Source organism: Sparus aurata, chromosome 17 (genome assembly GCF_900880675.1).
Source record: "Sparus aurata chromosome 17, fSpaAur1.1, whole genome shotgun sequence".
Classification (NCBI taxonomy): domain Eukaryota; kingdom Metazoa; phylum Chordata; class Actinopteri; order Spariformes; family Sparidae; genus Sparus; species Sparus aurata.
In genome coordinates this window covers 24215180-24237928 of record NC_044203.1, presented here as the reverse complement: position 1 = coordinate 24237928, position 22749 = coordinate 24215180, and the positions used below count along the sequence as shown (strand labels likewise).

Sequence of the window (22749 nt, the reverse complement as noted above, 5' to 3'; positions counted from 1 at the left end):
ATACATTTAACTGAAATTTGTCCACAGATAAAAACCTAAAGTGCTGCTGCAATCACACTGTTAGCCTGTTGTCGGCAAGTGTCTTTACATAACATATCAATCACACATACAGAAAATGCACCCCTCTCATCTTTTAGGAGAGGACAACGTGTGGGAGAGTGTGTAGGCGAAAAAGGAGAGAGATTAGCGATGTGGGGAGAGGAGGGAGGAGGGGGGTTAAACTACCATGCATGAGATGTCAGCGAAGAGAGGAGAGCTGTTGGAGGAGAAGTAGGCAATGGAGAGTAGGAGGACGGGAGGGAGGCAGAGAGAGCGGAGGGAGACCTACAAAAGAGATTGATTACAGGAGAACAGAGGCGGCCAACTAGGCAACAGCAAATGTGTCAGACAGAACAAGAGGGAAAACAAAAAGATTGTAAATAAACAACATGCAGCCACACTCTCTGCTGAAGAATAGAGCCAACAGAGACTGGAATCTGATATGACAGAACGTGCTGTGAGAAAGGAAAAGAAAATTGAGGAAAATGAAGTGGAGAAGCATGTGGGGTAGTAATTCTGTCTGGGCAAGCTGTGACAACCCATTAAACACCGCTGTCCAAACACATACATTCAAGACATTCAAAGTTGCTTGTAATGATGGTATAAATTTACTTGACATAACCAGTGGACACTCAAGACATTTGTCAGTGTCAGCCTCTGGAGTTTTCTTTGTGACTGACGCAGGTTCGAACAGACACAGACAGCCGTGGACTTCTTATGAAAACCAGAACCAGGTTTATTAAAAACAAGTCTTGATTCTATGTCATTAGATACATCAGACTACTTTAGTTTGGTGCCATGTGTCAATATCTTTAAAAGAAATATACAAAAAAGATTAAAAAAGTAAAGACATGTAAAATTGCAAGATTGAAAAAAGGAACAGAAATGAGACAAGACAATAGAAGATGGATCAGTTTCTGAGGCGAGCTCGTCGGGATGTGCGGGCGATGGGTGTCGTCACTTTCGGGGTCTCACTCTCTGCCATTACAGCATCTGATGGGAAAAATAAAGATGATAAGAAGTCTAGAAAGCAAAACAATTCTGCCCTGGACCTTCAGATGGCCGCAAATCTGGGTCCAGGAACAGTTTTAAGTTCAGTCTGAACGAGGGTCCTGCGATAAGATGATGTGCACTGTGCGACAAAAGAGACTTAGCAATATGGTTTCCACTGGGAGGTATCTCTTGGATCTCTGCTGTATACATTTAGGATTTTTGTGAATCTAGCTGCTTTGCAAGGTAAAATGACTTGTGCAGCAGGACTGTTTACCACATTCTCACACCATGTTAGTAGTGGTATCACACCTCTAAGATGGTTTGCCACAGAACAGAAGACAGTAACATTGTAAATACAGAGCAGGAAAGCTTTCATTTTTGTTTTTAGTATGTCATGTGTGGTAGTTCCACATAAAATAATCAAATATAATGAAGCACAGTATAATATGCTAATCTTAGTGCATTTAATTGACTTTACAGAACAATAACTGTATAGTGAAATATAAGTACATAAACTGTGTTCAAAGATTTTGTTCCCCTCTAAGCTGAACTTTAACAAAAAGTATTTCAGTGAATTACAATAATTAAAATGTATTATTTTTTTTTTTTTACATATTATCTATAAAGTAAGTAATCTAACGATGCATAAATAATATATATATATATTTTTTATTACTTATTTTGAAGTCATCTTTGGTAATTTGTAGATTGATTTCTTTCTTTCCATCAAATCCATCCTCAGATCTTGGATTAGTACTGCTGCTACGCACTGCTCACTTTCAGTGTAAAAAGTCCTAAATCTTCCAGATTCGTCATGTGGTTCAGCTTAGTGCTCCGATTACTCTGAACATTGTGGCATTGATCCAAAGTATATAACTAACTTGTGCCAGATCATAATCAAGTAAGTTCTACACATCAAACCAACAGCTGAAACGATGACATCTCATGGGCCAAATAATAATGGAGAAAAGGACAAATCTTTATGAATAAAAAAAATAAATGGTAGTTGCAGCCTTTACATTTTTTTTATATTTTATGTATACTAAAATGAATATCATCACAACAGTAGATCAATTGTACAAAATGAGAATTTGATTGGAAAGGACAGCATAACCTGTAGTGTCTATGTAAGTGGAAAACTGAATTATCAAAGTCGTTGCACTCACCCTCTTCATCTTCCTCTTCATCACTGCTGAAGGTGACCACAGGTTTCTTGGACTTGCGAGTTCTCTGAGGCGTCACAAAACTGTCATCGCCGCGGTTGGAAACGGAGGGCTTTGATTGACCTGTAACAAAAAAGAAAATTCTTGTGACAAAACAATAACCGTCTTTTCTGCACGCACGATTGCACACAGCAGGACCCTGGACAGCCAAATCCTCAGAGTACCGACCTCTCTTTGTCCTGGTTCGACCTTTGGTGCCCAGAGGTGTCTGTGCGACCGTCCTCTCAGAGGGTCCTCCTTGTTTCTGGTTCTCCTCATCCATCTCTGGACTTTCTACATTCTCCAGCCCACGTGTGTGAACCGCCGTCAGCCGCTTTTCAAATTCGTCAATCTGGGCCTGGAGAAACAAGACGTTACCCTTGTAAACACAAAGACTATATTATAATAACAACAAAAAAACATAAATAAGCGTAAAGCACCTTAAACTGAGGTTTGGCCCCACGGCGGAGCTTGGCCGTGATGGAGAGCAGAGGCTGGTAGACTCCAGGCTCGGTTAACTTGTCACTGTAACACTCCCAGCACTCCTGCAGCCTCTTGAAACCACGCTCACACATGGACAGCAGAGACAGAGACATGGCAACGTCGCACCACTGACGCTCTGTTCTAAAGAGAGAAGTAGGATGAGAGTCATCAGGACTAAACCTGATTGGAAACTATGTGAAATACATAGAAATTCTACATCCTCAACATAAAAGGCTCATTTGCTCTGACATTTGGACTAAATCTCATTTACCAGGAGCCTCTTGTATCTAAATTCACTTTGCCATTGTGTAATATAAAATGTCCTTCCTTTGAGCATCGATGAAGCATGAGTCAGAGGCAGACTGAAGCATGGCCGGACCGATAATTCTACCTACATTCAACTACACAGGAAGATGGTTTCCATGACAAAATGAGTGAATAAAGATGTCAGAGTGTATGTTATAGGTCACTAACTGAAAACACCCCTTCAATTACCCACGTGTCCACCCCTGTGTATGTTGAATAAATGAAATACTGAAGGATGGACTCAAGAAAAAAAGAAAGAAAATATGCAGGTCAGAGGTGTGAGGATGAGAAGAAAAGGAAGTGGAGATGTACTCACTTGGCAGTTCTGAAGCGCTGACACAGTTTTTCTACCAGGGACTCGGTCTGCCTTTCTTTGGTGATGTAGGAGAATAGCTGTCTGAAAATAAAAAAACACACAAAAAAAAACACATTACAGCATCTAAACAAAGCCCACTAAATAGCAAAATTGTCGATTTTCTCCTCCTCCTTAAACAAGTCACGATTTGTCCTGAGGATGCCGAGTGCTGCTCGGTGTGGACAAACCCTCTGTCTGCAAAGGCACCAAATGGGACTTGACATCTACTGAAAAGCCATCCAACTCACTTCATGATGGTATTGAAGTTGTCCGAGGGGATGCCTCTCTCTGGGTCTGACAGGCGACTGATGATGTCTGGGAGCAGGTTGTAGATGGCATTGTCCTGATGGGTAACAGAGAACAGAGTTCAAAACCCTCCAAATTATTCAGGCTCCGTTAATGGTGTGTAAGGGTGTGTGTGTGCGTGCGTGCGTACCTTGCTGGCAAGCTCATTGAAGAAGTTCAGGGCCAGACTGGTAATGTGAGGCTCAGGGTCAATTAGTAACACAGCCACCTCGCTGACTTGACCTTTGACCTTGAGCACGTCCTTAAGCACTAACTGAGTTAGAACTGTCACAGCTGTCTGCCTCACTGAAGGAACCTCATCACTGAGCCTGGAGAAGAGGACATGAAATCACTGACTGAATAATTTTCGACCTTTTCTGCATCAAGAATGACAGCCTACAGTCATGCTAGCTGCTCTGGAAGGTTGAACTTAGCACAGTGGAGCTCTGAGCTGAATGCTAATGTCAGCATGCCAATATTTGCTTATTTGCACTAAAAATAAGTTTCAGCTTGGACCGATGGAAGTGTCATCAGTTTTGCTGGTATTTGGTCATTAACCAAATCTAGAAAAAACTATTTTTTGAATCATTTTCTTTTCCTTCTTTCAGCAATGATCTATTGGATAGATCATCAAATCTATCCAATAGTTGCTGACCCGTTTCACTTGAAACCATAAATGTGAACCTATATGGTTAGATGAAAAGCCTGGGGATCAACAAAGTCATTAAGAATATTTTTTTTCCCCCAGCACAGACAGCCATGTCACTGTTTGAAAATATAAATGATCTTTACAAATCCAGATGTGTTAGTCAAAGTCTTCTTCAAAGACAACAGCTTGATATTTACCTGGTGGCTTTTTTGCAAGTTAGAGTTAGGCAAATATTCAACAAAAAATACCAGCCTTCAGTTCAACAATAAACAAAAGACAGAAATACAGTTTCTTACAAAGTTTAGTTTCACAGTTCTTTCCCGTCCAAACCCTCTTCCCAAACTAATCAATGAAAGGTTCCCTGAAAAAGAAAATAAACCCAAAATCTCAAATAAGTTCAACACTTGTTAGATTTTCAAGTTTTAATATAAATCTCTTCACCCCTACAAATCAAGTGCCATTCTATCCAGTACACATTAATTTTTGACCTGATGGTGGCACTACAGAAAAAGTCAGGAGATCACAAAAGTTTTTTTTTTACATTTCAGTCTCGGGGCACAATGAATGTCTGTGCAAAATGTACTGACAATCTAAACTCTTGCCACCTGTGCATTTGTCATTTCCCAGTTCTGGTCTCAATTAAGCTTTCCGTTAAGATAGGTTATTAGGCAGAACGTTACTGAAACCAAACGACTGTCACAGCCTCGGGCTGAATACAATGGGATTGGACAGGCTGTGGCAGGGCAATCCGACAGCATTCGGAGACCAATTTAGATTTACCCTCGCCCAAAACGACTGAACAAAAGAAACTCATTAACCATTTCTCATTTATGCCAAAGAGCAAGACTCTTGGCAGAGGATCAAACACCCGTACATGGCACTTCCACATGCCCATGCAGGAGCTTACAACAGCAATGAACTGGTAATTAATTCTTAATGTGCTTATCAGGAGGCTCCAGGGCAGCAGCCTTGAGAACAGTGGAGGTGTTGGTGTGTGGGAGACAATTAGGGAACGCTATGAAATACTAATCAGGCAGAAAACACTAGAAGGGCAATGACGCATAAAAAAAGAAAAATGTTTTACACTTCTAAAAACACCTCAATGTGAGCATTATCGACTATAACAATTAATACCACACTTCTTAAAACTACAGCTTCTGTGTTTGCTGTAGGGAAACGATGTAACAGCAGAGAAACACATGGAAACCATTAAAGGTTTCTAAATTAAAGCGTACCTACAAGCTTCAACCCTTGTTGAACCTTTGTCTTGACCCAAAATCATTCCTTTCTTTTCACCCAACCGCTCTGTATAATTACAACACACTAGTCATTGGTTTTAGTCACAATCTGTAACACAGATAGTAATTAAGTTGTTCGTTGTCTAAAATTGCCCGCGACTGAGATGTCCAAGGCTCCACCCCAGTTCACCCCTGGGGGTTTGTCTTTTCTACTGGCCATGAATGAAGCCCTGACCGGTTTCCACGGCAACCAAAGAGGTCAGAATACGAGGCAGAAATCTAGAGTTTGTCCACATAGATCATCTAAAAGTTAGCTTCCCCCATCCCATTATAAAGTCTTGATGGAAAGAGTAAACTTTTCCCATCATGTGGCTCAGTGGAGCATTGTGACAGCCGCGTCACTTCAGTGGCTGAGGGGAACAACACACTGAGACATCGTGGTGGTGGGATCCAGCTGAACATGGCTCAAGTGTACAAGCAGAGGGGGAAACGTCATTTACAGCACACCCACTCAGCTGAGCCACCAGGCATAGGATGTTCCTTATAACAAAACAAGCTACAGATATGATGTTAATGTTCATCTTGATTGGGGATGATGAGCTTGAGCTGCTACCATGATAAATGTGTTTTATATTGCAGTCATTACATTACCTGGCATAGAGATTCTGTGTCCAGGGCTCCAAGATGTTTGGAAAACGGACGGTGAGGTCACCCAGGGCTATTATGGCATTTGCCCTGACCACGGGAAGAGTAGAGCGCTCAAGCACCGTAAACATGAGACGGATGTTTTCTTCACACGCCGATGGGCTGACAAAGGATAAGGAAATCAGAGAATTAGACATTATGGCAAACCTTATACGGAGCATCTGGCAGCAATCTTAGAGCACCATTAATTAGATTTAAACACATTTTTCTACTTTGGCTCCGACACCATTTTAGAAAATATTTAAACTGTTACAAGGAAAAAAAGAAAATTATGTGTACTCACTTGGCACCCCATTTAATCCAATGAATCACTATACTGAAATTGAGGATTCTTGCATTTATTTTAGGATGATGACGTTCAAAGCTTCATTCAAAACCTCGAGAGAAGCTTCTATAGACAGAAAGACTGGAAGGTCCTATTCAATATCAAATGGAGGAATCCAGCAATTACTGTTTTTGCATTTATGCTTAATATTGGACTATAATCGATCAACTAAATAATTTCACAAAAATGAACCTGCAAGCATTTGTTTGAGCTGTTTATTAAATTACACTTAGCTAAACCTATTGTAGTCCAACATTAGTTTTAGAGGCAATGAGTCAACTTCATGATCATTTTGAAAGATGTACTGGTGCCATTTTGTCTCAACTATGTACAAACCCTTTTTTGGATATAATAAATGGACAAAATAATGGAAAAATGCATCAGTGTTACATATATTGTGAAAGAACAATGAAATGTGTTAACCTTATCATCATGTACTGAGAGAGCGCCAGGCAGGCAGCAGTGGTGAGCTGTGGGTGGGAATAGCGTCCTGGGGAGCTGCAGACTCTCACCAGCAGGGGAAGGAACGCACACAGCAGGTTCTCCTCTAAAGAAGTGGAGGGAGGACAGTGGGGAGAAGATGTTATAGAAATTGTATTATCAAACTACGGAAGAGTGGGTATTAAACTCAGTTTCATGTAAGCCAGAAAAGCAAAAGACAAGAGGTTTTCATTACCAGCGAGTAATTCAGTCTCACAGATTTTCCTGATGAGTTCAGCCTCTGTATCTTCAGCTGAGGCACCAATCAACCCCAGCTCCTCTTCCATAGCACTCTCATTAGCAGCTTGCTGTTGGAAAAAACATAAAATGTCACAAAACAGCCACTTCTCTCTAAGAAACTTCATGATGAAAATATTATGCTTTCTGACCTGTAGAACACACTGCACCAATAGCACAGCCAGAATATATTTTGCTTCCCTTTAATTCCCATGTGGAATGGGGCAAGACATTTGTATCAATCTGACTGCGCTCTAAAAACACAAAACTGTAAGGCTTTGTAACTGTCAAGCCAGTTTCATTTAGGAAATGTTTGTTGATCGTGGTTTGCGGGTATAATACAAACAGCAGAGAAAACTGTTTGGCTGCAGTGAAAGTGAGTTCAGAGACTGATGTTAGACCGAAATCCAGCAGGTGAAATTTATTTGCATGATGTAGTGAAAAGCAGCAGATGGTCAGACTGCAGCTTATAGAGGCTTAAGGTGATATTAAAGTGGATGATTTTATGTATGACGTACTGCCAATAGATTTCAAAGGCAGCTATAAGGGATTCTAATAATGAACATTTTCACAGGATAGTTTAAAAAAGTGTTTAAACATGAAACTCAATTCAACTTCAGTTCACTCATGCGGCATTTTGCATGGACTTTCACTGCTCCTGGTGGGTACACCAGCTGGCAAAGACTGATTCTACGTGTGAGCCACTTTCTGCTCATCCAAGCAAAAATGTGAAAAACTTCTAATGCTAATTAAGGGGACGTTTACCTCCCTGCTCCCTGATGGGCTGAACAGTTATGAGCCGTCACTCATCCGACTCTGCCACTATAATAATCCTTGTTTAGTCATCCTGCTGATTTTCAACACACAGGGGGTTGTTTTGTTTTCATTGTAACATTAGTGTCTGCAGAAGCTCTTCTGAACAAAACAGAGACCTGACATTTAGGTGACACCTGATAAGACTCCAGTAAATACAATATGAACTTAAATAGGGCTGTAACTAATGATTATAATCATGAGTGATTAAATTTGATCAACCAACCAATGAATTGTTTTGTCTATAAAATATAACATCATTTTTACATAACCATCATTCTAAAACCAAACATTTAGTTAACATAATAGAAAACAGAAAAGCAGCATATCCTCACATTGGAGTGGCTGGAATATCAGATGTTTGGCTTTTTTGCTAGAAAAATGACTCAAGTGGTTAATTGATCACCAGGATAATTGTTGATTATTTGATTAGTCAATTGATAAAAAATAAATCAAGTTTATACTCAACAATGTACTACATGAAAACTTTGTTAACGCTTGCACAAGACAAATGCTAGCTTCTATATCATTGACTGAAAGTAGAGGATGTAAAAACAAAATATTCTGTGGAGCAGACTTTGACCAGAAGAATGCCATAAACAAAACATCACGTCGCACTCTTTGACATACAGCTCCTCAAAGCAGGAAAGGATTTGTCTCTGTCAAACAGTCCCCATAAAGGTGGAAGTAAAGTATTTTTTGGAAATGTATTCTATGATGGTTGAATATTTTCAAACAATTTAATTTTGCTGGCACAATATTATTTATTTAAATATAATTTTCTAAGATCTCCTGTTGTTCTCTGTTAGAGGAGAATAGTGAGGCACTGAGATGGGGCATTCGAGAACGTGCACTAATACATATTCTTTGAAATGTCTGACCTGAGTCATTAAAGAAAGAAATCCACAGTCCAGGGGGACTTGTATGGGTATCCAAGAGAGATGGGGAACGTCTAACACTTTAGTAAGACTTCATTAATTCTGTGTATTGTAATGAAATAATGTCTAGCCCTACAGATTCCTCTATAAAACCTTTGTATTCACCAAAGTGAGAAATTTGAATTTGTCCATATTGAAATGAAAAGTGGGTATGTAGTTTCTCATTGGCAGGTGAATGACCACGCACTGGGGCGACTTGAGTATTCTACATGCTTGACACAAGAGGTGGATGACATCACTTTTGGCACAGTGCCCATCACTTCAGCCAGCGTACTACTTCATTTCAAGGACATTGTACTATGCTGTTTTATACAACTGTTCAGGTGTTGTGTACACGTATCTGCAGCCTCATTACCTTAGCTTTGTTGGATGGGCCCTTTTCCTTTTCCTCCCTCTCTTCTGTCTCTCCTCTCCTCCTCCGCAGCTCAGCGCTCACACTGCGCTCAAGGTGAGACACCTGCCAGAAAGCCACACAGCCACACAGAGCCAACAGCTGGGCCAGACACACACAGTTCACTGTAGTAGAGAAACACGCGTGATTAGGAGTATGCTGAGAAAGCACGGCACACTGGGACAGATTACACCGAGTCCATGTAGACAGAGACGCACTGGGACTCACCTTGTTCACCTTGCTCATTGGACTCTTGAGATCCATCTTGCATTTGGCTAGCATCCTTGTTGATCTCGCCGCCTTCCGCAATCTGATCTAGTAAGAGTCGAGCGCTGCGCTGTAGCAGCCGGGAGCAAAGCTGGTCAGGGGATTCAGCCATGAAGTAGATGAGACGGACAGCCTGCTCCATGAAGCCCTGCCAATACGGGTCCTCCATCACCACACCTTATACAAGCACCAACATACAGAGTCAGAGAAAAGAAACCAACAGTGGTACCTTAACAAAGGGCACATTTGTCACCATTTACCTTCAGCAACAGCCTGTGTGAGGCAGGTGAAAAGCTGATGGTCCTGAGGCAGTCTGAATGGAGCGCCTTTTGATTGCTGGTGATAGGAAATAAGGAAAATAAATAAAGACTCGTATACCAGCAAAATGCAAAAATAAATTGGTTAACTAATTGGAAAAGGAGGTTTTAAATCTCTTGTAGAAAAGATACCCCACCTACTGACTCAACAGGCTCAAATTAATGTGGCCCTCTAGTAATGACAAAGTGATTTTGAAGAAACCGTGGTTCGTGTCCTTACCCTGACGTGGTCAGTGATGCTGCAGATGGTGATAGCTGTGTCTCTGGCCAAAAGAAAGTCTTCAGTCACTTTTTCTCCCAGAGCCACAGAACAAAGAGTGTCCAGATTACTGAGGACCACCTCTCTCTCTGCCCTGTTAGTTTCACATACATAAAAAATACAAATTATTTGATTTTTTAAATATGTTTTTAACAAAAGAGGCATTGAGTTTATATTTTAAATTCCCAAAAGGATCATGTGATTATGCAAAGGGAAGTAATAACATCTCTGCCCTATACCACCCCAACTGCTGTGCGCTGGCCTTGCCTGTGCTAGGCTGCTGCCCAGATAATGCGTGTAGGAGGACGGGTTAGGAGAAGCACATAAGATTTAATAGGTTATGAATGCTGCCGGCTGGATGAAGAGAGGCAGCAGTGTGGGTGGATTACAGATAGTCTCTCTTTACTCTCTCGCTTGCTCACTCTTCCCTACAGCAGTGGCTGTCTTTGAGGTAGATTGAGGGGGAACACTAAAAAAAAAAATATATATATATATATTTTCAGAGAAATACACTGGCAAGGAGCCTAGTTATATGGTCGTGACTTCGATTACAATGAAGAGGAGCAGAGGCTGAGCCTGTTTTCTGACTAATGAGAGGATTTGCTGAATGTCAAGTAGCTGAGGCAGCACTAGAATGTAGCAGGAAGTGGCTCTGTGCAGTGAGAATTTCTAAGATTGTACATGCTTTGAAAACTAGTCAACCAAACTTGAACATAAAAAAAAAAAATACATAGAATTTTCTCTGCCAATAGATGAAATAGCACTGTCCATTTTAATATATGACACAGAATTTATTTTTGAGGCAAAAACATTTAAACACAATTGGCCATTATTGTAACTTCTATATGACTGAAACTAGCCAGTAATACGGAGTTTATTCAAAAGGATTAATACTGTTGCTTCAAGAAGAAATGCCTTTTCTCATCCATAGCGCTCTGTCAAAAATCTGATTATATTCATAATTTGTACCATCAGCCACATGTAAATGCAATTTACCATGTTGTGAGAAAGGATTGCTCAGTGTTGCAGAAACATCATGACTCAGTCATTTGCCACACTCCTCCACTTAAATCTGTCCTTGCATGAACACACCTCTCCCACATCCATAGTAAACAAGTCGTAAGTATGCACAGCAGCAGAAAGCACGATTACAAAAAATGCAGTTGCTTAGGTTGCCTTTTAATTTTTTAAAAAATAAATACAAACTATAGAGCATTATGTCTAATTAGAATACAGCTTTGCTGCATTTGTTTTGGTTGACATCCCCACCTCCTCTGCACTGTGTGCAAAATTACATCAGACCACAACATGGACAGAATGGGAGAGTGAATCAACATGAGCTGTGTTGGCATCGAGCAGTATCCAAATTAGGAGCGGGAATCACAGAGTATCGCATGATACGATTCATGATGTGTTGCCCATGATGACAATAGTATGATTTTGCAGATTTTGAAAGAGTCACTTTGACCTTTTCTTTTAGAGCAGGGTAGCAAATGTTGAAATTATTGGCCAGTCAAAAGTTAAAACCTCTCATTTAGTAAATGTGCATGACCCTTTCTTCACACTGGCAAAGGGGCGATTATTTCTTAGGGGGAAACTGAAAGTTGTCTAGTGTTCTTACCGTGCAGCCATGCCTAACAGTAGCACTGCAGCTCGCCTGTTAAGGCCCGATGTTTCTCGTTTGCCAGTAAACCTCTCCCACAACACCTGCACTACAGTGGACTGGAGATTGCTGCTGCTGCCAAAGAACTCCTGCACCTGAAGAAACACCCAGAAAAATGTTTGGTTACATCCCCCCCCAAAAACAGTAGAAAAGTAGTAAAGAAAAGAAATGTATACATTTCATGGCTGTTACTAACATGTCCCTAAATATTCTATATAGTCCTGTTCATATATTTGACCATTACACAGAAATAATCCATGTTAGAGTAATAACTGTTACTCACTATTTCCTCAAGACATTGGATTGTTCCCAGAGATGCATCCACCATCAGCTCAGACAGACTGTCCACAAGAGTCTGGGCTTTCGTCCTAATTAAAGATGAGACAGCTACTTTAAGAACACAAATCTTTCACTAGTGTTTTGAGATTTGCTTGCATGCCCGTATGGCAAGCTAGTAATATAGTAGGGGTGTCACGTTTCTCTAAATCCAGAGCTGATGCCACGTTTGAAAATGTCCGAGGCAATGACGGCTACGCTATTGTTATACTATCAAATCTGGACAACTTCCTTTACCATTTTCAAAATCCCTTTAAAATAAGGTAGGGGTAATTCAAAACAACGGCTTGACTATATCCTGTGGCTTTTGCAGGTTATAGTTAGGCAAGACTAAATATTTACAAACAAGAATTACTGTCTTACAGCTGTAAGCCTTCAAGCACCAGTAGAGTCGCTTGTCCTGAGCTGTGGTGTTGAATAATGGCCATTACATTTTTTGCAGTGCAACATGTCATAGTGAAGCTGTACTTTGAGAAAAAAAATTTCATGACTTAATTTCATCCAACTATACATTTGTATAAAACTAAAATGAGATGGATGGTTGGGTAATGGCCACACGTGTTTTGTAAAGTCACAATGAATTTTTACCACAAAAGTTCTTTCTTGTTAAACAAAACACACAAAACAAACACATTTAGTTTCTTACAAAGTTTGGTTCCTCAAATCTGTCCCAAGTAAACCCTCTTCAAAATCAATAAAGGATGTTTGAAAAAGAAAATGAGCCCAACATCTACGCTGTTGGGAGTTACTTCCAGTTAGTGGATTGCTTTTATGCACACAGGATACATGTCTGGAAGTGCAGCAGCAGATAACCTCTAAACTAAGTTTAATTTTCTTTGATGTGGTCAAGTAGGTGGGGTTGGACTAAAAAATATTACTTGGAGAAAAGGCCAATCCTGATTTCTATAATCGAAATTGAAAGCTCATCTCAATTCATTTAGAAACAAAATGGTCACACCCCAGCTAAATCAAAATCATAAAGCTGAAATCATATTACATTACCAACACACAGGATAAACAGCTTGGGTACTTGTTATAGCTCTTCATATTCTTCACATATGCGTGAAGGAGTTTTACAGACCTGACGGTGTCCCCCTGGGGGTTCAGATACAGGCGCCTGTAGGCCTGAACCACAGCATCTTTAATGGCAGCGTCAGTTGACCAGACCAGAGGCAACATCTTTCTCACACCACTGACAGAGTTGGCGACACTGAACTCACACACTGTCACGCAGAACTGCACAGCCTCCTGGACCACTAGAAACAAACATTTCAATTGTTAAATGTAAAAATATTAAATGCGTTTGAAGAGGTTCTCACTTTGGTGAACATTGCCTTCTACCTGAAGTGGTTTTCCAATAGAGCATGGTGTTAATGACAGAGATTGCTCTTTCAACTTGTAAGGCGAAGGTTTCTGTATCTTTCAAGTACTGCACCAACATCTCCTGTTTCTTCAGCTCCCCATCCTCCCCCTCCTTTTCTCCCTCCTTCTGTGGGGTTGGTGGCAAGTTCTGACTGAGCTCAGAGTTGTCCTCATCAGAGCCTGAGGGAAAATAAATTACATTAGGGAACAAAATGTAAAAGTTGAAAAGCAATCATCCAGGAATATAACTAATAAACCATTTTCCATTGCTGCTCAATAACACTTTCTGCAGCTGCTGTATAGAAATTAGGTCAAATATATTATTTTCTCAATGAAGCTTTTAGTGTGTGTAAGGAATAAGTGTTACATTTACATTAAGAGCACACTAAGGGATGAGAGGTCAAATTTTGATTGCCTCTGCACAGTAGTCTAATTTCTTTCTGTCTTTCAGTATTAGAGTGTATATTAAATGTATATGCTGAAATACTCTGCTAGTTGATGAAGTGCTGTATCGTAGGCAACTGGACTTATTTCCATTTCTTGAAGGTGTTTCACCTCTCGTCCAAGAGGCTTCTTCTGTTCTAACTTACAGGAGTGGAATTGCAGGCTTTAAACCCTGTGTGGGAGTGTCCTTACAGAGTTGTCAGAGCCACTCGTTGACCCAACCGGCCTTCATGTGAGTTGCTAGAGCTAGGTGAGCACCAGGGTAGCTGGGGAGGGAACTCAGTACAGCATGGTAGGTGTAGTTGCCCACCTCCTCTGTTCAAATATGGTCAAGCTTGACATGGATGGATTTGTTTCCGCCTCTTTCAAACCAACTGTCCTCTCTGGCCGAGATGTGAACATTGTTGTCCTCATAAGGAATGATTTTTCTCCTCCAGATGTAAGTGGAAAGCAGAGACTTGACCTGAGGAGCTCGCCCTCCTGTGTTGTTTCCATTTGCTTATGAATTATACATGAATTCTATAGCAGCACTTAGTTTGCTCAGATTAGTCTCTTTTTTTAAACTAAATTTAATCAAATTTAGATATAGACTGTAAGAGGAAAACGTGCAGATGAAAATGAAGACAGAATTCTTTTGAAGCTGATGTAAACAGGTAATCATAAAAATCACAGGAAATCTCCAAGGCACTCTTTTAAAAAAAAAAAAAAAAAGCCTTTATTTTTCCACGGCATGGTCTTAGAAATTAAAAACAAACTCCAGTGTGATTCAGTATCAAGTCTTCGCCAGGGACTCAAAACAGTTATTGTTTTAAAGAGAGCGCCATCGAGTTTTCTTCGTCTACATGTATTTGTATCAAAAGCACCTCTAACAGACTAAACTTAAACCCAGGAAGTGCTCCAACCCAAGATTAGCAATCGAAGGAAGGAACTATTCTAAAAAGAATAGAACATGTCCTGTTTCAGTATTACGATGTGAAACAGGGTGCCAACTTCTGTTATGTAATTATTGCAACTTTTTGTAGCAACTCAACACGTGTATAATCTGACATGACTGTAAAACTGCAGCATAGTGTTGGTGGAGGTTGTGTCATACTTGTTGTAGTCATCAAGTGTTAAGAAATATATCACGAATTAGATTTTGGTGAAGTGCTCTATGTTCTAAAATATATCCTGTGCTAATGAAATGACACTGAAGGAAACTGATTTTATATTATCTTTCAGACAAGAGGAAATACAAAGAAATGACCCTTAAGTGTGTTCAATCTTGCTTCCATTAAGACTTACATCAGAGAGCACTTCTGATGGGTATCTCTGGATAGAAATGTCTCAGATGAACGGTGCCAGGGCTTTACCTTTGAAGATGAGAGCCAGTGTGTTCATTAAAGTCTCGGGGGTGAGAGTGGACAGAGAGGCAAACATCCCAGATTCTGGGAAGCAGGAGTGAGCTTTTATACAGAGACGCACAGCATTCCTGTACAGGAGGGACAAATTTCACATATAAAATTGTTGGCTAATTGACAGTGTGAGTGAAAAAAATCCTTCAGGTAGTGACACTTGAGTCAACTTTTACCCAGGCCAACACTGGTGATTAGCATTCACCTGTACTTGTTGACACGGAGGTACTGAGCAATCTTCACTGCTGTGGCTCTGTCGTCTTCTTCCTCCTTTTCTTCCTCCACATCTCTGCCATTGTCCTCCTGTTGCTCATTCTCCGCTTCACTTGTGGGCTCCAGCTCTGTCCTGACAGTGACGAGCAGCTCAGGCTCCATGGCGGCCCACAGCTCCGATGCTTTAATCACTGCCACTGCCAGGCAGGAGAGGGAAGGGGGGGGGGAAAAAAGGGTCCAATGAGGTAATGACAACTTAAGTTAGAGCTACAGAAGCCATTTTAGAAGAAAAATGGGCAGAAAAGAAATGTAAAACAAAATCAACTAGCAGCAGGACCAGATGGTAAAACAACGGTTCATGGTGCATCTGCAATGCAACCATTTGATCATATGTAATGTTTTCTGGCAGCAGCTAGAATGCATGTCTTGTTGAAGCTTCATTTAGTAGTTGTGAATCTTCTTTGCAGCCTTAAGAATGGATTTTACCCCCAAATAACAGGAGGATCAGTTTGTGCAAAAACTAAATCATAACACAAATGCTGACATTCTGCAATGGAGTGCTGTTGGTAGAGAGTAAAATCATTTTTGTCATTGTTTTCTTCTGGGATTCATACAGTCGCCAGATTGCCTTCAGTGTCTTAAACATCAAATTTGAAGACCTTCAAAGCGACTTGCTGGGCTCAATTCCCCAAAATCTAAGGATCCAACATAGCATAGTTGGAGACACTGTCAATTATAATTACTCAACCACATTGAAAATTTTCATTATGAGAACTAGCAGACTTTTAGGAAGTTAACAGACAAAATAAGAGTCTTTAATGTGTGAATCGTTCTCTGCTGTGCTATAGTGATGGCAATAAAAACCTGAAAAACATGCATTTAGAACTTGACTTTTGACTTTAGACTTTTGATACCTGGCAACTTTTGCCCTATAGCATTTAGGTCACAAGTTTCCTGATTAATAAATGAGCCCCAGACACTTGATAAGAATATAGTATTTACCAACTGTGCAATGTGGCTGAAAGTTACATGTGACCAGACTTGGTCTGTTGGGTTCAAATTAGTTTCTGAGCTTCTTTGCCCTCAGATTACCAAAGAAGCAACTCATGGCTGACTGAAGCACAAAGAGAGTTGGGTGGACTTCTTGCCTTTTACACACACACACACACACACACACACACACACACACACACACACACACACACACACACACACACACACACACACACACACACACACACACACACACACACACACACACACACACACACACACACACACACACACACACACACACACACACACACACACACACTGTTAGCTTCATCCCTGTGATTACTCCATCGTAACTTTAAAGGAATACATTGGGATTGAGCCAGAATCACTGTAGGCAGGCCCTTACAGCAGAGCAGGAACGCTTCTCAACACTACCAAGATTACCTGCCAGTTAAGGCAAGAAGGACCCAACTCTCATTCAGTGAGCTCGTATTCGCCTTGGTCTCATCATAGGGCATGTGTGACACAGAACGAAGCTTCATTTTTTGAAAGAAGACAGGGTTCATCCTGACCTGGTGCCTTTCCCTGCAGTTTCTCTTTCATCTCTCTGAGTTTAGCGGTCTCTTTCTCCAGCGGTTTCTTCAGATCTGCACTACTCAACTGAAAGACACAAAATACTGGTGAGATTGTGAAATCTGAAGAAGCATTTCTGCTGTTGTGGGTGAAAATTAAGATGATTTCATTTACCTTGCAGCTATAGGGGTTGTGTGCAATGAAGGCTGCCAGTAACTGGATGGCACTCTTCACTGCATTTATCGATTTGTCCATCAGTCGTCCTACAGCAAGCTCCATCACTTCACTGTACCTACACAGGGGCAGTGCCTAAACACACAGACCTTTTTTGTTACCAAGAGAAATTTGAATAACATGCATGTACAGATGCATTAAGTCTGTGAAAACGTACTTTGCTGTTGACGATGCGAGTGTAGACCTGCAACACACGTGCCCTGACATGGGAATGTGTGTCATGCAAATGTTCCTGCAGTGTGTCAAAGAAGCGGTCGCGATCAGCTTTACCAGACTCGTCTAGGCCGTCGCCACAGAGGACCCGCACAAGCATCTCTCCCAGCACCTCACACACCGCAACACGCATTGTGTGGCTCTGGGAAAACATGGGAAATGGAAAATATTCATCATCATATCTTGTTCCTGCATCAGTAAAATATTAACCAAAGACTTTTTCATGAGGATTTATGTGTAGTATTTCACAGCAAACCTCAAGAAGTTTAATCCATATTACTTAATTGTTGGGTAATTTTTTGTTGTTGAAGAAAATAGGATGAAATTATTTGATTTAAGATAGAATATTTTCTGATTTCTTCACCTGTAAGACTGCATATCTTTGTAGACAAAATAAGGTTTGAGGATGTCATCTCAGGTTTTGGGAAACACTGATCAACATTTTTCACCATTTTGTACATTTTACAGAACAAAAAAACTCATCAAGAAAATAGCAGATTAATCAACACTGAAAATAACTTTTAGCTGCAGCCCTGCATTAAAATTAACAATTGAGAACAAACACTAGTTAGTGTCCAGATGAATATCTGAATTTTGCCCTCAGATTACCAAAGAGGCAACTCATTACTAAGTGAATGGCAAAGAGAGCTGGGAGAACTCCTTGCCTAACACACACACACACACACACAGAGTCAGGCTTCTCCCAGTTATTACTCTCACTGACTGTAGAAGAATAATTTGGGTCGAGCCAGGTCGCTGTAGGCAGGCCCTTACAGCAGGACAGAAATCCTCCCCTGCACTGCCAAGATTACCTGCCACTCAAGGCAAGAAGAACCCAACTCTCATTCAGCGAGCTCGTATTCGCCTTGGTCTCATCATTGGGCAAAAGATGGCCGAACATTAAAAAAATCTTTGACAAGATTTGACAAAGCTCATTATGTTCCATCTGAGGAGTAGTGCATTGTCACACTAATAGAAAAACTTGGAAATTCATTCTGAAGTACAACACATTTGTGCTTTTCAAGTACCTTCTTCAGAGTCGCTTCATAGTAAATGCAAACTCAAACTTGAAGGCTGCCTAAAACATCATTGGGTGCTGTGAAGTCGCTGCCTTTTGTGTGACTAGTGGTCTGTTACCCCGTGAAGCAGAAAACACTCCACTGCTCTTATCACAGAGAATGAGAAAAGAGAAAGAACTCTGCTTCCTTTGGTTCTCTTTTGTGTCATTTTTTAATATATGTGTTGACATTACTGCACAAGCCAATCAGAACCCAGGATAACGACTGGGCCATAACAGCAGTTAATGAAATTTATGGACCAAACACCTCAGTCTTTCCCAGACTACATAAACCTCTACATAGAAAGTCTTGACAGGCACAAAGAGCCGTGATTTGTGGGGAGTGGAAGTCTCCCAACTCAATCAAACTGTGTGTGTGTGCTCTCATAGGGACTATTTTTCATTGCATGAGCTGCCATGTTGCTCACACATTATAGTGATGAGTCATTAATAAAAAGGTTTACCACTTTACATTGTTGCATTAACCTTTGTGCCATATCAATGTATCAGCATGTTTCCATTGATTTAAGGATGCTAGTTTTGCATTCAGTTCTGACGCAGTAAATTAATAATGCAACATTAGCAGGAAGAACATGTTCAGTATGCAGTACCTCTCCTTCCAGGTGTGTGATGAGCACACTGATGTTTGGGATCATTAACTCAGGAACCAGGGTACCCAGTTCCGAAAGGAAGGTAGCAAAAGCTTTGACCCCTGACCCCTCTCTTGCAAGCTCCTCACTCGACTTCTGACCAATCTCCCTGAAGAACAAGGAAAAATAACAAGAAATTAATTTCTATGATAAGAGGAAAAAAATCAGATGTCCATGGCTGGTTGTAACTCGATATGCATTCTGACCTTATTACTTCCCCGATGATAGCCCTCACTCCATATTCTGTGCTCCACACAGACACAGCCTGGGCAAACACGGATGACAACTGCTCGAAGTGTTGCAGCAACTGGATCACTTTTACACTTGCACCTGTAAGAGTTTAGCAAGAGTATACACTAAAATCAAAGTAATTTGCAACCCAAATCAGCTATGTATACTGAATAACATGAGTTAATGTTGTTCTGCTTTTTGCTTTTTATACATAATGCTCCTGAAACTGACAGGATTGATATGCGCCCTCATTTATAAATCTTGTTTACAGCTTCAGAATGTGACTGAGAGATTTACCCAGGAGGTGATTGTACTTCTTGATTAGCACCCCCAGCAGGTGGATTATACAATCTCTCGTGGGTTTGCTCTTGACGTGGCTGATGGTTGGGTTTTCAAGCAGTTTGTAGCAGCAGCATGTCACACAGCTAAGAGGAAAGTGACAGAACAAATAATTAAAAGTTTGTTCATGTTTGAGGTAAAAACTGTATGAAAAAGGACTTGAGGCCAATATCAAATTCCATAGTCCATACAGAAAGTTTTCTATCCTTAAAAAAGAACTATGAAAACGGTTTTTGATGATTACTTCCCAAAAGCTTAAGCATTAAAAACTTCTACTACAGACATGAAAACAAAAAAACAATATTGTCTGTAGGAGACAGACACTACAAAACCTGTTGAAAATAAAAACAGATTATGAGGAAGTGTTTCAAATGGAGGCATTAATTGAGGCAATTTCATGCACTTCCAACATCATCTAACTTTATTAGATTTGGTGTGACATTACTAATGGAAAGGCAGGAATCGTTTTCATACAATATTGTCTAGACCGGGCAGAGATCCGGAGATGAAAGTGGGAAATTACACCAACTAACTGAATTAAACTATCTAAGCCGAATAATGCACTTCTGCCCAGGGCTCCCCATCAGCAGGGTACCTGATGAACTCTTCCTCCACCAGGGAGAGGCTCCAGAGGGAACGGATATCCAACTGGAGGAGCTGGACAAGGGCCTGCAGCACCTTTTCTCTCTCCGAATCCCACTGCAGCAGTCCTTCACCAGCTTTGCCTTTTTTACCACCCTGTGCAGGACGGACTAAAGCTGATAAATCCAATCAATCAAGTTTCATAGATATTACACTCTTAGTACTCAACATTGACATATAACACATGCCCTCAGATTACCAAAAGAGTAGTTCATACCCACCAAACCAACTTTGTTGAGACTATAGCCTCTTGCAAACTGACACACACACACACACACACACACACACACACACACACACACACACACACACACACACACACACACACACATTGTTTGACATCTCCTGCCTGTTCCATCCCATTACTCTTGGGTGGGTCAGGGGTTAAAGAAGGTGACAGGTTTACTTTTGATGGGCCCTTACAGCAGTGTAGTAAAACTCCACTACACTTCCAAGACTACCCATCTAACAGCAAGCTAGAGACAACAACCTCTTGGTCTGACTGGATCATTAAAGGTGCCATGATCTCATCAGTGGGCATTTAAAATTATTAAACACAGAACAATTGATGCAAACCATACCTTTCCTGGTGCTGTGATGATACTCTGTCGATAGGAGTCACTCTCAAGGGTCTCAGTAAGTTTGCAGAGGAGGTATACACTCATTTTAACTGCATTCAGTTTCTCCTTGCGTTCCGCGGCTGTGACAGAGACTGAGACGAGAAGGGATGGAAGGGCGGCAGCCAGCCCACTAACCACTGAAAGTTGAAAAAAATCCAGACAGTGTGTGATCACCCAATTATATCAAGGTTGCATTTGTATCAGTTTAAACATAGAAACAAAGGTCTAACCTTGCACTAGTAATTCCAGCATATCCTCTTTCACACCCAGCTCCACTGAATTATAGTGCCTTGAAAGAAAACATAGTAGCTTTATACTCATGGGGTCCTTAAGCAAAAAACGAGAGCATGGATAAGTAAGGATAAATACTTACTGTAGTACACTGTAGCCTGTGTCAAAGTGTTCCAGTACACACAAAGGACCATGGCTTCTCAGTGCTGCCTTGAATTCTGTGTGGAGAGGAAAAAAAACAAATCTTTAGCCAACAACGACACTAGGCACAACGGAATTATGGACTAGTCTGCCGAAAAAGCTACAAAACAAGTGTATGGTCACTAACGTTACTTACTACTGAGGTATGGAGGCAGCTGTTTAGGAGGCACCACATCCTGAACGACGTACTGGTTGATCCCACCGGTCTTCACAAGGTCACCCACGCACACGGGCACGAAAAAGTCCCACGACATCCCTGAGTCAAAAAAGCAGCAATTCACAAGTTCAATTGCAACGGTGTTTGAATTAACCATATAATTAGCAGAAATGTACCGTTGGAGCTAACCTGATACATTTTTGAACCGTGGCTACATGGTAAGCGAAGTAACGTAGCGTTATAACGTTAATGCGTGTTTGTCAAATCAACAATTAACTAAATGTTAACGATATTTTGAACTGTATGTTATGCTAGCTGTGGATGCTACAGTGCATAACAATACATATTAACATGCACACTACAAGGTAGCAGTTATGGCTGACTTTACAAGTCCTTAAATTCTGGCAAACAACAGTTCGGCTTTGTTGTTGTAAACGTAGCAAGCAAAACACACAGCAGCCAGCTAACTACTACTGTTAGGGTTAGCATGCTACCTAGCTGGGCTAACGCAGCTATCTTGCTTTAACTTGCGAGCTGTATCTGTTATTTAACAAAAACGTCTTTACTTAAACTCATTCAGCAACTGTTTTTCTAACTTTGAAACACAATACTCACCGTTGACGCCGGCAGTTCCGTTGGCCACAATTAAAAAATCTCTAAAAACCACGGTGTAGTCCGCTCTGTCTACCGTCTGCGAGCGGTTTGAATCCACTTACTTTCAAATTTGTTTGTACATCGCGCCAAAGCGGGGAAGCTGTGACGTCACACGCATGCGCCTTTGTTACAGGTAGTTTCACACGACACTACCACCTACTGGAAAACTATGGATGCTACCCCACGATGTCAGAGGAGCCAAAACTATCTGTTACAATTGTACAGTCTAGTAAAAAACACAGTGAAAAGGACCACAA

The 22749-nt window shown here is 40.9% G+C and overlaps 1 protein-coding gene and 1 non-coding gene across 3 annotated transcripts; both read right to left on the bottom strand.

Moving 5' to 3' along the window:
• Positions 1 to 751: 751 nt before the first annotated feature.
• Positions 752 to 22603, bottom strand: ncapd2 (non-SMC condensin I complex, subunit D2). 2 transcript variants are annotated; one of them, XM_030393477.1, is made up of 32 exons: positions 22454 to 22603; positions 21818 to 21937; positions 21623 to 21698; positions 21480 to 21538; positions 21211 to 21386; positions 20583 to 20725; positions 19946 to 20073; positions 19624 to 19747; positions 19379 to 19526; positions 17655 to 17852; positions 17438 to 17572; positions 17263 to 17350; positions 15687 to 15891; positions 15440 to 15558; positions 13623 to 13823; positions 13363 to 13537; positions 12229 to 12313; positions 11904 to 12040; positions 10244 to 10376; positions 9967 to 10042; positions 9668 to 9883; positions 9404 to 9564; positions 7257 to 7368; positions 7004 to 7127; positions 6202 to 6357; positions 3815 to 3992; positions 3627 to 3721; positions 3340 to 3420; positions 2675 to 2858; positions 2424 to 2592; positions 2199 to 2318; positions 752 to 1032 (listed from the first exon to the last, which is right to left on the bottom strand). In XM_030393477.1, the coding sequence occupies exons 2-32, from the start codon at positions 21933 to 21935 to the stop codon at positions 950 to 952; spliced, it is 4203 nt and encodes a 1400-aa protein (XP_030249337.1). In that variant the 5' UTR covers positions 21936 to 21937; positions 22454 to 22603; the 3' UTR covers positions 752 to 949. The 2 variants fall into 2 exon arrangements, with proteins under 2 accessions (XP_030249337.1, XP_030249338.1); XM_030393478.1 differs by lacking the exon at positions 22454 to 22603 and adding an exon at positions 22028 to 22310.
• LOC115568168 (small nucleolar RNA U85) lies at positions 18306 to 18594 on the bottom strand. The gene has a single exon (XR_003981348.1). It is a non-coding gene; the product is annotated as a small nucleolar RNA U85 (small nucleolar RNA).
• Positions 22604 to 22749: the final 146 nt, after the last annotated feature.